Consider the following 15,000-nt stretch of genomic DNA (forward strand, 5'->3'; position numbering starts at 1 on the left):
GTATAGAGCAGAGTGAATGTAGAGTATAGAGCAGAATGAATGTAGAGTATAGAGCAGAGTGAATGTAGACTATAGAGGAGAGTGAGTGTAGCTTTGCAGTCACTCACAGGGACTCTAAGGCTCAGTTATCAGAGTGTATTCGCTCAGAGACAGGCAGGAGACAGACAGGCTTTATAGAGCAGTAGTGTGTTTGATTGAGTTTTACTGGGTGTCTTCCATGTAAGCTCATTTAACACCAATACACTCCTTTCATTAGTCTCTGTCAGAGAATGCAACAAGGGAGGACTCACAGTTTGGCTTTGACCCTGCAAGAGTGGAACAGTTATACTGCTGAACTTTGAGGGGAAGTAGTTTTGAAGATGAACTTTGACCTTGTTCAGGTGGAATAGTTCTACAGCTGAACTTTGACCTTGTTCAGGTGAGGTGGTCCTACAGTTTGGCCTTGTTCGGGTGGGGTAGTTTTACAGCTGAACTTTGACCTTGCTCAGGTGGGACAGTCATACAGATGAACTTTGACCTTGCTCAAGTGGGGTAGTCCATAGTGATTTGGTGAGAATTCAGTGAGAGAAACAGACATGCTGTTGGAAGACTGTTTTTAGAGCTAACGGTGAATGCTAAACTGTGAGACCAACAGAGAGAAATTGTTTCTGACTGTGGGTTAACCTTTTCCTCAGATAGATTAATCTCACACAGACAAAAAGTTCTGCTTCATTGCTTCATTCAAAAACTGCATATGTTTATGGGATATGCTTATAATTAGAAGATTTGCTTTTAATACAAGGGAATTTTCAAGAAGTATCCCCCATAACATCTTAGTTATTCCTAGATTTATTTTTGCCAACACAGTCAATTCAAACCAAAAAAGGCAACTGACAACTGAACTGTCACTTCTGACAGAAAACAAACAAACAAGCAAACAAACAAACAAAAACTAGTTTCAGAGGAGAAATGCCAATGATAGCACTGGATATGCTTTCGCTCTAATGCGAGAATTAGCATAGCTGGCAAACCACGTTATGCTGATTTAAACCAGGAAAGTGTGTTACACTGCACTAGTGCCATATGCCTCTCTCTCTCTCTTTCTCTCCTTGTGTCTTTCCATCTTCCTCTTTGTCTCTGAGCAGTCAGTCTTTTTCTGCAGATGGTTTTTTGCATCCTGCACTAGCCTGCTTGTGACTCCGTTAGGCCAGGTCTCACTCCTCTCTCCTCCCTTGTTAACTGTTCAGTCGGGAGAAGAGAAATGATGAGTGAATGAAAGTCATTTTCTCCTCAATCGTCCTTTTATTGAAGTCTTTTAATTCCTACTAAACTTAACAGGCAGTGCAAGAGAACCTCGATAATTACCCTCAAACATTTACTTTATTTATTATTTTATTTTATTTTATTTTTTGTCCTTGATTCCATGTATCTTAAAAAAAAAATTAATGGAGCTTCTCTTAAACCCCCCCCCCCCCCCCCCCCCCCGACTTCTTTGAAAGTGCCAAATTATGCTGTTAAAACAAATGAAACATGTAATGACTGCATATGGCATTAAAGACTAATGACGTATGCTATGGCTTTTTAGCCAGTGTTACTCTGGGCTCCGTTCAATCACAGATGAATGCCGTTCGCTCGGCATGGAACCTTCAGGGTGGTGCAGGGTGAGCTGACATTTGCAGAGACCCTTTAAAACCACTCTTGCGTCATCATCATTATCCCTCTCCTGAAACTCACGCCACCGTCCTGATCCCGTGACTCTAATTCACATACGTGTGAGGTTCAGTCCTGTACATTTCTATTCAGTCCTCCCTGCCCTTAAGGAAAGGATTTACTGACCATTCAGGTTCCCCATTTTCCGGTAGCCTTCAGTTTTAATCCGCGACAGAAACAGAAGCTAAGCCCGGAGCACGCGGGTGCCGCTCATTATCCGATACATCATTGTGCTCTTTCTGCTCGTGGCGAGTTCACTCCATTTGTCCTGTCCTTAACCTGCAGGATCTGTGCAAAAGAACCCCGGGTTTTCTGTGCTCTAAATGTGTGTAATGGACCCTCCTGCAGCTCGGTCTACCGCTAATTACTTTCTTTGTCATGCACATAGCAGTGGGTGTGATATAGATTCATTTTCTCAGGAGGGCTCTGCTGAAACTCAACATCTGTGAACTGCCCCCTGAATAGACTGTATATTGTATGATACATACAACATTTGGATATATGATCTTATTCGTACACACAGAATTGGTAGTCACGGACTGGTGCACTCCAGAACTGGTTTGAGTGGTCCCTTCCTATGTTAGTGCTTTTGTACTTGTTAATCCAATAAAATTAGAGGCCAGGATAAATTAAGTCCTTTTTTTTTTTTTTTGTTTGTTTGTTTTTGTTTGTTTTTTAACGTGGTAGTTTGTTTGTCCCATACTCTCCTCAGGGTTTGAAGGTCTAAGCTTTTTTTTCGTTTTGTTATTTATTCATGAGTGATCAGAAAACAAAACTGCACATGACCAGCCGCTTCTCTTTATTGTGCTTTTTTGGTTTTTTACTCTTTTGCTTCTGCTCTCTCTTTTCACTCCTCTGCTCTGTCACCAGGAGCTCAATCAGGTGCTAATCTCTGCCCATGACGCTAACCCCACTGATGGCCATTTAATCTCTTCCCTGCCATCCTCTGCCGCCTCCCTCACTCTACAGTATGACTGGGATAGATCTGGGACAAACCAAAGAGAGAGAGAGAGAGAGAGAGAGAGAGAGAACAGAAGAGAAAGTGGTGCATCAACAGCAGTCAGCTAATTCTGCTAACGAACGGTGAAAGCTACAAGATGGGAATTGATCACTCAGCTCTGAGGCTGACGCTTGGTCCATTCCAAACCAGACCCATCTGAAACCCAGCCCAGAGTACTGAGGGAAACCTTCAGTCCGGTCAATAGTTCCCATAGAACCTGCCCCTCGGCATCTGATTCTTTCACAGCCTACAGAGAGAGAGACAGAGAGAGAGAGAGAGAGACAGAGAGAGAGAGAGAGAGAGAGAGAGAGAGAGTTTTACCGTAACACCGGACTGGAGACTGGAGATTCATTCTGTTCTTTTTTTTTTTCCACCTTATTTTAATTTTCTGTATGACGTATGGCACCTGAAGATGACAGCAATATTAACAGGATGTCAGGGCATGCATATCTCATGTAAATACCTTTCTAAGTAATAACAATTTACTGCAAGTGTAAGTAGGTTTTCTCATAGCTTTCATGTGTTTACCCCACATCATGTGATCACTATGCACTGCTGCTGATAAAGTATTCTATACTACAGGTTCCATAATGCACTGCAAGAGGAAAGGGTTTTGGAGTGTTTTATGATTCAGCCGTGTTATTCAGGTCCTGGTGTTTAGTTGAGTTTGGATGTTTTCGCTTCTGGAGCATTGTCAGGTTTAAGTCCGCATTTCATACAAGCAACAGCTGTATTCTCAGTTTTTTTTTAAAGCGTTAGTGCTGATGTGCAGGAGGAGAGAAGGCCCCACCCATCAGCACTCATTTCCTCCTCTACCCATTCTCACTCTTTTCTCTCTCTTTTCTGTTCTTATTTTGTGTCCTTCACAGAGAGAAGAGAGCATCTTGATTCAGCAGTGAACTGATTTAATGGGACACTGAATGATGAGAATACTTCAGTAGTTTCGCCTCATTTTTTATTCATCGTTGATTAGTCAAATTAGTCACTCTGAGAAGGCAGTAATCAGGAGATTAGGAGAGAGAACCAGCTGTAATTATGGATATTGACCCAAATTACAATTTAATATGCAAATTCAGAGAGGACAGGGCATGTCACGGGCTGAGTGAGAGGTCACTGAGAATGTCTGAGAGAGGTCCTGCGTCGTCGTTTTGGCGTTTTCTGTCGAAGGCGAGAGATGGAGAATATTGTATAGCTTTCATCCTTCTGAAGAGCCTATGTCAATGCTATTTAAGATATCCACACACGCACACGCGCACATACACACACAAACATACATACACACACACGCACGCACACACACACACACACGCACACTCACACACACACACACACACACACACACACACACACACACACGTACATCATGCACACACACACACACACACACACACGTACATCATGCACACACACACACTCACAAACACACACACACACACGCGCGCACACACATACACAAACACACAGACATGCACACACATACACACACGCGCACACAGACATGCACACACATACACACACGCGCACACACGTGCACACACACACACACACACACACACACACACAAACACACAGACATGCACACACATACACACACGCGCACACACGCGCACACACACACACACACACACGCACACGCACACACACACACAAACACACGCACACACACACCCACACACTTACACACATACAAACACACACACACACAGACACACACACACACAGTTGCACAGACAGGGTGATGCTTCAAACTGGTAGGCTTATCCTAAGCTGATGTGTATTCGATAGTTACACTTTTGTTACTTAATAACAAGATGTTATAATATTGTAATGACATGGAATGCAGTTATATGATATATAATAGTGGTACCATCTCAGTTTAACTTTGATTGTCCCTCAATATTCAATGCTTTTCTTATGGGTATAGTTTAGAATGAAAACATGGATGGGTTCAGAGTTAGACTTATAGTTTTTACCGGTTTGGAATAGCGAGTGTAGTACGATCAGCTTACTCTCCCTCTCACAGGATTCTAAACCATCAGGTCTGGCACATGCCACCCTTAAATGTCCTCTCTTCGTCCGCTCTTTCCTGGGGTAGGAGATGCGCGGTTGGTATGTACAGACCGCTCTTTCCTGGGGTAGGAGATGCACGGTTGGTATGTGCAGACTGCTCTTTCCTGGGGTAGGAGATGCACGGTTCGTATGTATAGACCGCTCTTTCCTGGGGTAGGAGATGCACGGTTCGTATGTACAGACCGCTCTTTCCTGGGGCTTGTGGTTTGGTTGCATTCCGTGCAGATTTTAATCAGGGCTTGTGTTGACTGTGCACTACGGACATCTGTCAGGTTCTCCTCCAGCCAAACCATGCGCTGAGGACTGGGAAGGCCTATGAAGTGCAGTCTGGGGCCAGGTATACTCAGCCAATTCACCGCTTACCACCTTCCCCACACAGCCTTATGTGCAGACAGACAGTGGCATGGTGGAGGAACACCACGGCCGGCCTCATTTTAATGAGCTATCATCACTCATATCTCTCTCTCTCTCTCTCTCTCTCTCTCTCTCTCTCACTCTCTCTCTCTCTCTCTCTCTCTCTCTCTCTCTCTGTCTCTTCAGAAAGTGCTTAGGGCTGAGGAGGAGTGAAGAGCTTCTCTGTCAGGGAGGTGGGGAGGAGTGGAGGGGAGGGATTGTACCAGATTCAGTGTGTACTTGAATCTAATTGGCTGATTGAAAATGGATGGGAACATGTACTCCGCCCCTGTCACATGGCAGCACATTTGACCTTTTGTGTCCAGTATCAGATTCCTTCCTTCTCTCTCTGTCTCACCTTTTCTCCTGTTCTTCTTTTGTCCTCATTTTTAAAAACCGAGTTGGATAAAAGACAGGCGTGTTGGTCAGGGTGTTGCTTCTCTAAACACTGTGTCAGTACTTAACATAAGCGGGGCGAGATGCATTACTCCCTTCATCGAATGGTTCAGTCGTGAAAACAATCACTTCTCTTTCTCTCCGCCCCCTCATCGCTGGTGGCCAAGGTGAGGAGTGGAGCTCACACAGACGTTTAGCATTGATTTTCTTGTTTGACAGATAGATTTGATTTAAAGAGCTTACGCACACCATAAGCTCTTGTCTGTCAGTGAGCAGTGGCGTGTCTAAGAACCGTCAGAATGACCTTTCTGGAGGATAAAGCAGTGAGTGTGTGAAACCCCTGAATGCATCATTAAAGATTACCTTTATGGAAAATGGTGTCTTCAAGTTCTACAATCTGTGTGGTATCTCACCAGATGTTAGTTATGCTTTTTGCTCCCAGTTCCTGTTCTGCATCACGCCAGAGCACATAAAACTCACGCATAAAGATGTGCAGGTCCCTCATGTTCATATATTGTTGCTTCACAGCGGTGGGTTTCTCCATAACTTAGATAACAAACGTTTACTGGACAGTGCGGATGACTCCTTGACAACAGTCATAATCATTTCTGACAAATCAATCACTCGTTACAAGCGTAGGTTCACGATTCTCAGCCCTCTCATGTAAAGGGGCTTGAGAATTTCCAACGGCTCTCGTATCATCTGAGACTGGCTTTGATTATGGGTCTGTTTTTAAAATTCGGAGAATGACTTGGAGTGGTCCCTGACTCGCTATGAGAAGGTGTCAGAGCTTGGAGCACTCTTACTTTTTGAAAGGTCAATGGCGCGTGTCTGGGATGATGCTAGCGCCTCGCCGTGTGCCGCTCATCAGCCGCGATAGGACGAGATTCTTCTCTCTGACTGCCTCTCCGCTAAAGGCCACGTTTCACCTCGTTTATGAAGTGTCTGACAAAGCCGGAGTCGACGCTGGTATTTATCAGTCTGGAGAGTGTGTCAAGGAGGCCGGTCTTGCTCCGCAGGCCGACGCAGGCTCCTCAGATTCTGTGTGAGCGACTCGAGGATTCACAAAGCTGAGCTTTCGCTTAGAGCTGGTGTCAGTGTCAGGGCTTCTGTTTCTGACGGTGTGGACAGTTCAAATGGCCAGGAAATTGTGACTATGTCAGTTTCATAAATCACTACGGCTAATCGCTCCCCTTCCACGGACCCTGTATACATCAACATCAACAACGTTGTCCTGACATCAGCTTTTGTGTGAAGGCAGTTTTAAGTAAGAGGTTATGGTGTGTTGAAGGCACCAGAGCCGGTGGAGTCCTCAGACTCCAGTGCTCTGAGGAACGTTTTACTCATTACTAATCTTTAAAAGCTCAACATCCACCGCTGATGCGTGACCTGTGTGAGGAGTTTTCTTCTGCTCTTCTCAGTGGAAATAACACACACACTAGTGACATATGTTGTCCGAATGAGCGTCAGTGAGCAACAGCTCTCGCCACAGTTGTATGTATTGGTCTTTATTCTTCATGGGAAAGGGTTTATTTTTAGTTCACTCTACATATATTTGCACGTTTACAACAATTTTATAGGATTGTCACTCTTGCCTTGTTGCTTAGGAACCATGGCTGCTAGTAAACAATACCGTTAGCTTATTTAAGAAGTCATTTCACATTGAAAAGTGTCCCGTTTTGCTGTTGTTACAATCAAGTCTTAACGGTGTTTATATTGATTGTAAAAGCCTTGTTAGGATTGTGTTGTGTTCACTTCTTTATTTGGTTTTGGACACAATCACGAAGCCCTAAGACTTTAATTTCCTCACGTTAAAACGTTTCAAATGGATGAGAAGTGCTGATGAGTGGGGTCGAGTAATACAAAGACACATATGAGCTCCGGTCAAACTGGTTAAAGGTGTTAGGAAGGAGGATGTAGCCTGGAGCGTTAGGATAGAGGTTTCACAGTGTAACAGGCTCATACTTAGGTTCAGAGCACTAGCCCTATTTCACAAACCCGACACTGACGTTATAAATCTGTGGTGCAAACGATACAGTTACAGTATTGAGGAAAAAGTCGTCAGACAGACAGTACTGAGGAAAAAGTCGTCAGACAGACAAATCCCCACCGCTCAGCTTCTCCTGCGCCTCACTCTGATGCTCTCAGTGGGAGTCGTGAGGATCAAGTGATGCTCCCTGGATGACGCTCCTCCTCACTTCAGCACCGAGGAGCTTTAGAGAAACTCACACAACAGAGGAGTTCACTTTCCACGTCTTTCGTGTTTTACTGTGGGATCGCATTCACTGTCATGTTTGTGTGTGTGTGTGTGTGTGTGTGTGTGTGTGTGCTTGTCTATGAGAGAGAAAGAGAAAAACAGAACCTATCGTAAAACAGTTCTGGAAACTTTCAATTGCAACATGCTAGGGGTTAGCATTTTGAGGATTTTGTAAATGATGTTTCTGGAGTAAATCAAACACAGTGTGCACCTCGGTCCAGGGTCCTGAGTTTGACAGATAGCAGCACTGGACCTTTCAGATGCTGAGAAAAGTGTTTTGCTTGACTGGTCAGAGTGTTGGGTCTGTAGCATTTCAGTGCCCAGCAGGGTGCAGCACCGTACTGATCTGTGATCAGCCGCCAGTGGCCAGTGCTCCTTCATAATGCTGACTGAATCTTCAGGGTCACCTCTCTCCTAACTCATCTGAAATGTCAAATTACCCCCCTCACCCTTAAGCTGCCGCTTCAGTCAGTCAGAGAGACCATCACACACGTCCTGCACAATCTGTATCTTTCCACTTGATTGTGACTGTCAATCGACTTAATGCATGTGGGGCATTTCATGCACTGACACCAGCAGCATCCATACAGCTCTGGTGACGGTTGGCAGGTGAGAGACAGAGCCCTGGTGACTGTTGCCTGGTGACTGTTGGCAGGTGAGAGACAGAGCCCTGGTGACTGTTGGCAGGTGAGAGACAGAGCCCTGGTGACTGTTGGCAGGTGAGAGAGAGAGCGAGGTCAGAGGTCAGTAGGGAACACAGAGCTGTGAGGTCAGAGGTCGGTAGGGAACACAGAGCTGTGAGGTCAGAGGTCAGTAGGGAACACAGAGCTGTGAGGTCAGAGGTCGGTAGGGAACACAGAGCTGTGAGGTCAGAGGTCGGTAGGGAACACAGAGCTGTGAGGTCAGAGGTCAGTAGGGAACACAGAGCTGTGAGGTCAGAGGTCAGTAGAGAATACAGTGCTGTGAGGTCAGAGGTCAGTAGGGAACACAGAGCTGTGAGGTCAGAGGTCGGTAGGGAACACAGAGCTGTGAGGTCAGAGGTCAGTAGGGAACACAGAGCTGTGTCTGCCTCTCTACTCATCAGCAGAATCAGTGTCTCAGGCATCTGGGACTCCTTACTCCAGGTCACCTACTTTATTGGTCTCCTCTGTTTGGAGACTGGCAGCTCACAAAACACACACACCAACACAGGGAATCTGAAACACATCACATCCCGAGAGGAGAGAAATACCTCTGACTGTTTGTCAGTGTCTCACAGACACACAGCTACTGACACACAAACGCACACACACACACACACACAGATACACACACACACACACAGATACACACACACACACACACACAAACACACACACACACACAGACACACACACACACAGATACACACACACACACAGATAAATCATTGAGATATTCTCCAGCAATACCTGTGACTCACTCCTCAAAAACAACACCACTCACACACAGCATGAGAATAAAAGACAGGTATTTTTCCCTTCTTTTGTCTCTGCTCTCCACTTTCCCCCTCAAAAATACACTATCTGACAGTCACCTGTCCTCCAATCTAGCTGATGAGTAATAACGGTCATTTCCCACAGACTTGGTTAAATTATGGCCCATGCATGGCTGAGTGCATGAAATGGCCTTGCTTTGTCTCCCAGGCCGCCAGACTCATTTACAGTCTCCTCAGACCTGAGACACGGACTGGAAGTCAAGTCGTTTTTGGTCAGTTGAAGGATTTATCAAACGTCACTGTCCCGTTCCACGGGCCGTTGGTTGGCACACCCTGCAGGTTTACGACGCGTGCCCGCATGGGCACCGAACAGTTTCAGTTGAGCGACTAATGTTTTTCAGATGCTCGTTTTCACTTGTGACTTCCTCTCTCTGTTCTCCATCAGGATGATGTTCTGATTTAAGTACTGGGTTTCTGAAACACAACAATCTCTCTTTATATAACTCAGATCCTCTCACTCAAAGGCACCCGTCAGTTACTCTCTCTCTCTCTCTCTCTCTCTCTCTCTCTCTCTCTCTCTTTCTCTCTCTCTATCTCTCTGTCTTAAGGACCTCTGAATGAGATTTTACAACTTTGGAAAGTAATTCCTTTGATTTGCCTTTTCTACAGCCCCAAACCCTCTATCTCCATGATTCATGAAGCGTTCTTTAGCAGATTCACACAAAGTGACCTTTCCTCCAGCTCCTCTGCTTCTTCTTCTTCTTTTTTTAATGTGGTCACAAAAGTCAGGAAGGCTTGAAACTGTCTGCTCCTGCTGTGGTGTGACACTGTGGAGTTTGCCGATGTCCATCCAGTTGGATTATGGTTTAATCTGTCATCGTGATGGTGCAGGCCCCCTCTGCGTTTCCACACTGAGGAGTCAGGAGCCAAAGAACCCAGACAGACGGTGTTTGTTTGTCATCTGTTTTCTCATGTCAGAAGCCGACAGCACATTATGAAATACATAAATGAATAAAGAGTTAAGGGTTGGCAATGCTTTTAACATGTAGCCCCACATTAATGTAGACATATCAAATAAACGTATGTGTTTCATTAGATCTACAGCTCCACTGGCACTGTGAGTGTAACGCGTTTCTATTGTATGACTGACAGTGTGTTACTCAGTGCTGTCTGGGCACTGGGTGTAACGGTTGTTTGTGTATGTAGATGACAGGTGTGTCCTGTACAGAGAGCCTAGTGGCGATACTGAGGAGATCTCGACTGCTCACGGCTGTTTTCTGTGAAGACTCAATCTGACCAAGTCTATTACCACACAGGGCTGGAACCCTTTAAAAAGAAATCAATCATGTGTTCCCATTATCATAAGGTCTGTCATTAAACTCTGGACAGACATTCCTTCATTACCTTCATCAAACCTTCTCTGCTCTCTGACAGTTTTCTCTCATGCTTTTGCCTGAGAAATATTTGCTCTGCCCAAACAAATATATTATTTTTTCCCCATCTTTCAGAGAGCTGATGAATGAAGATCACACCTTCTGACGTTGATTTATTATTTTTTGCTTATCTTGACACATTAACAAATATTCCTCTGCATAAGATTTGTCTCTTTGGCACTGAAGGTCAAGACACATCTCTGTGTCACGATGTATGTTCCTGAGGAGCGGGCATGGAATAATGAATTGGCCTGATAAGGACTACAGCAGACAGAATCCGATATCTTTTCTATTAAAAAAAAATCTCACACAGACACACACACACACACAGACACACACACACACACACACACACACACACACACACACACACACGCACGCACTGCGCGCGCGCGCGCACACACACACACACACATCGTCAAGAAAATCAAGATTTTCTTTCTTTTCTTTCTTTTTTTTTTCCTTATGGGCTCTGAATTGGTCACAAGCAACCAGAACAGAAAATCAATGATTTGACTGAACTCCTCCTTTCAAACGGGCAACATTGCTTTTGCAGAGATATGATATTGGGCAAAGACGCTATGAGTGAGCGGAGTGGAGAAAAAAGACTGAGCATCATTAAGTCAAGATATTCATTTCTGTCAAGTCATTAATGGTCCAGCTGCAGTCAGTTACACCACCTAAAGCTAGTGTAGCACTGGAGCAAATGAGCACTTAGTCCACTGCAAAGAGAGGGAGAGAGAAAGAGAGAGGGAGAGAGAGAGAGAGAGAGAGAGCAATTGTGAGTTGCTGTTTTTGAGGGGTTGGGGGGGGGGTGGCATTACAGTTTCCCCTCATGTGTCTCAGTGCTGAGACAATGGGATCACATTATTTCTTCTGATCATTAAATGTCATGTCCTGTTTGTCCTGTCCTGTTTGATTTCACTTTGATTTAATTGTGTCAGAATCCTGGTTGCATTGAACGGTGCTTGACTTACCTTGACTTTAATCTTTCCTAATTCAACAAGTAAATCTCTCACTGTGACTCTCCTCTTTTGTCTCTTACCTGTCGCCGTAGGCTGGAGTCTCCCACCAGGACCTTAACGCTGGAGGCGCCCAAGGGGGTGGAGGTAGATGCCGGGGTGGGTGAGTTCAAGGCCACCTGCCGAAAAGACCTCACCCTGGAGTCTTCAGAGGGAGAGGTGAGACCCTATTAGCGCATTAGCACTCAGGGAGCTAGCCCGGATCAACCAGGCTCATTAGCAACCTAGAGCTTTCAATTACTGCAAAGTCACCTTGTCTTCTTTCAATTCCCACTCAGTCAAACCATGAAACTGCAATTAAAGCAGCAAATTCGACCAGGGTCGCAGGATCTCGGCTCCGCACTCGCTGAAATCTGAACCTTCTTTGTTTTGTCTTGCATGACACAGCAGGAGAAAAAAACACAAGTGAACTGATTCTGATGTTCTAGTAGATGACGCTAATTCAGTTTTAACACAACTCTACATTCTGTCAGTTTTAACACGACTCCACATTCTGTCAGCTTTAATGTGGCTCTACATTCTGTCAGTTTTAATGTGGCTCTACATTCTGTCAGTTTTAATGTGGCTCTACATTCTGTCAGTTTTAATGTTGCTCTACATTCTCTCAGTTTTAATGTTGCTCTACATTCTCTCAGTTTTCACACGACTCTACATTCTGTCAGTTTTAACATGACTCTACATTCTGTCGATTTTCACATGGCTCTACATTCTGTCAGTTTTAATGTGGCTCTACATTCTGTCAGTTTTCACACGACTCTACATTCTATCAGTTTTCACACGACTCTACATTCTGTCAGTTTTAACACGACTCTACATTCTGTCGGGTTTCACATGGCTCTACATTCTGTCAGTTTTAATGTGGCTCTACATTCTGTCAGTTTTCACATGACTCTACATTCTATCAGTTTTAATGTGGCTCTATGTTCTCTCTTACTCAGGAAACATTCAGACGAGGTTTAAAAATGTTTGTTTGGTGATACTCTTCATGCTCTGATGCGTGTCTCTCTCTCTTTCTTTCTCTCTCTCTGTCTCCCTCTCTCTCTCTCTCTCTCTCTCTCTCTCTCTCTCTCTCTCTCTCTCTCTCTCTCTCTTTCTCTGTCTCTCTCTCTCTCTTTCTTTAAGTCTGCCAGCCTACATTGTAAATGTGTTGAGTACTTGTGTTTAGCTTGTGTGAAATCCGCCAAAACTTGTCAAGGGCACTTCGACTGGTCAGACATTTCCCGTGCGACATTGATTCTCCTCTCCTCCTCTCAAATTAGCACAGGCATGTTGATCTCTCGCTCTCTCTTTCTCTCTTTTCAGCCTTTGCCTCGCTTTAGTAACTTTGCACACTATTTAATTAACTTCCTAGAGCTGCAGCCATACATCATTCTGTCCTGTCACTCCTCTCCAAAAAAGGAACTGTTTGCTCTCTTATTTTTGTGTCTACACAGATGCCTAGAAATCTCCACAGAATTTGGACGGTAAAGTCAAAGAGAAGTCGGTGTATATAGTGTATGCAGAATGAATTGGTATAGACAGAATCATCCTACTTTTCTGTTGTCTCTGTGTTAGATTCACACGTATGATCTCTCTCTCTCTCTCTCTCTCTCTCTCTCTCTCTCTCTCTCTCCAGATGAGCTGGGTAATTTATAACGCATACATATTCTAACCCTGCGCTCTGTCATAGCCTCTCTCCCTTTTTAAAATTCTTTATTTTTTGTCATGCGGAAAGAGAGGAAGGCAAAAACAGAGGGAATGAAGGGGAGAGGGGCGGGGGGTGGGGGTGGGGGTGGGGGTGGGGGTGGGGGGGGTGGAGGTTTGGTTTTCTTTTAATTTGGAGGAGAGAAGTGAAGGCAATCAACACTAAGGCCTAAAGTGAAATGGGTGCTGTCGGCAGTTGGCACTTAAAAGACGACAACCTTAAACTTTGGAGCTTTAGTGAGGAGAATTAGATCTGTACATAGGGGAGACGTAGCAGTCTCATTGCCTCTTCAGCTCTCCATGAAAATCAGAGTGAATGAGAGCTGACAGAGGGGTGTAGCCCAGCCCTGTGTCTCCGCCACGGGGATGGAAAGACGAGCTTCTCCCCTCCTTGTCTGGATCAATGGATATTCTCCGATACATGGATTAATACGGATTTCATTTCATCGGTTAAAGATGGCTCCCACATGGAGAATGGAAAACGCCGTCATGACATGTGTATGAGAATAGTTCATCTCGTGACAGAGAATATGGGAACGACAGTGATGAAGCTGGTGATGAGGAAGATGAAGATGAGGAGGTCATTTTGATCAGGATGAAGGGTGTGAGGAGGTGGAGGAGATTTATGATGATGATAGTGGTGATGAGGAAGATGAAGATGAGGAGGTCATTTTGATCAGGTTGAAGGGTGTGAAGAGGTGGAGGAGATTTATGATGATGGTGGTGATGATGAGGAAGATGAGGATGAGGAGGTCAGTTTGATCAGGTTGAGGGGTGTGAGGAGGTGGAGGAGATTTACGATGAAGGTGGTGATGAGGAAGATGAAGATGAGGTCATTTTGATCAGGTTGAAGGGTGTGAGGAGGTGGAGGAGATTTATGGTGATGATAGTGGTGGTGAGGGAGAGGCTAGCGATGTAAACAGTGTCGTTATTGGCGACGGGGATGATGACGATGACAACATGAGGTTGTCGTGTATGATGTGACAACACGCTGTTCTCATCTGATTTTGCGTCATCTTTAATTCGCTCCAAACAGGTGTGTGAGTTATGCTTGTTCCGTCAGTCAGCCACACACACTTCTGCCAAAAAACCCAGTTCCTGCTTCTGACTGATGGCAGGTGGTTATTCCATTAGAGTCATTACTACGTTGGACTTGAGAGATTTTGCTGTGTAAACAGGCCTGCCGGTGAGACATGCTAAGTAAATATACACGTACAACCAAATCTGTGGTGACACATCCGTCAGACCTTACCCGACGCATATGTGAACTAAGCGCCTGCTTACGCCCCCCCCCTGTGGCCACCAGAGGGCCCCCAAGAGCGTATGAAATGTCGCACAAGAGGGCTTGAATTTTTTTTTTGTGACATACAGTTGGGCGCCACATAACGACCGTTTGGGCAATGTCTGACCACATATACGTCCACGGTCCCATGAGGTTAATAGAGTTCAGAGAACAAGACGTATCACACGTAACGAATGCAACAGCCAAGTTTATGGTCTGGTGTCCGCACAATGTCCAAATCACATAACGTCCTGTTTCACAGAGCGCATCGTGGACGTTAAGCGACGCATGACTGTACTATGTTATGCCAGTGGAAATC

General features: G+C 45.0%; 1 protein-coding gene across 2 annotated transcripts in view; it reads left to right on the plus strand.

Annotated features, from left to right (window-relative positions):
* The window catches only part of sgcz (sarcoglycan zeta), an 83,537-nt gene that overhangs the window by 56,670 nt on the left and 11,867 nt on the right, over positions 1 to 15,000 (plus strand). For both annotated transcript variants that reach the window (XM_030788188.1, XM_030788189.1), the window contains one exon: positions 11,752 to 11,875. In XM_030788188.1, the coding sequence (XP_030644048.1) occupies positions 11,752 to 11,875 (124 nt within the window). The remainder of the gene's footprint in view (positions 1 to 11,751; positions 11,876 to 15,000) is intronic.

Source organism: Chanos chanos, chromosome 11 (assembly GCF_902362185.1).
Source record: "Chanos chanos chromosome 11, fChaCha1.1, whole genome shotgun sequence".
NCBI classification, from domain to species: domain Eukaryota; kingdom Metazoa; phylum Chordata; class Actinopteri; order Gonorynchiformes; family Chanidae; genus Chanos; species Chanos chanos.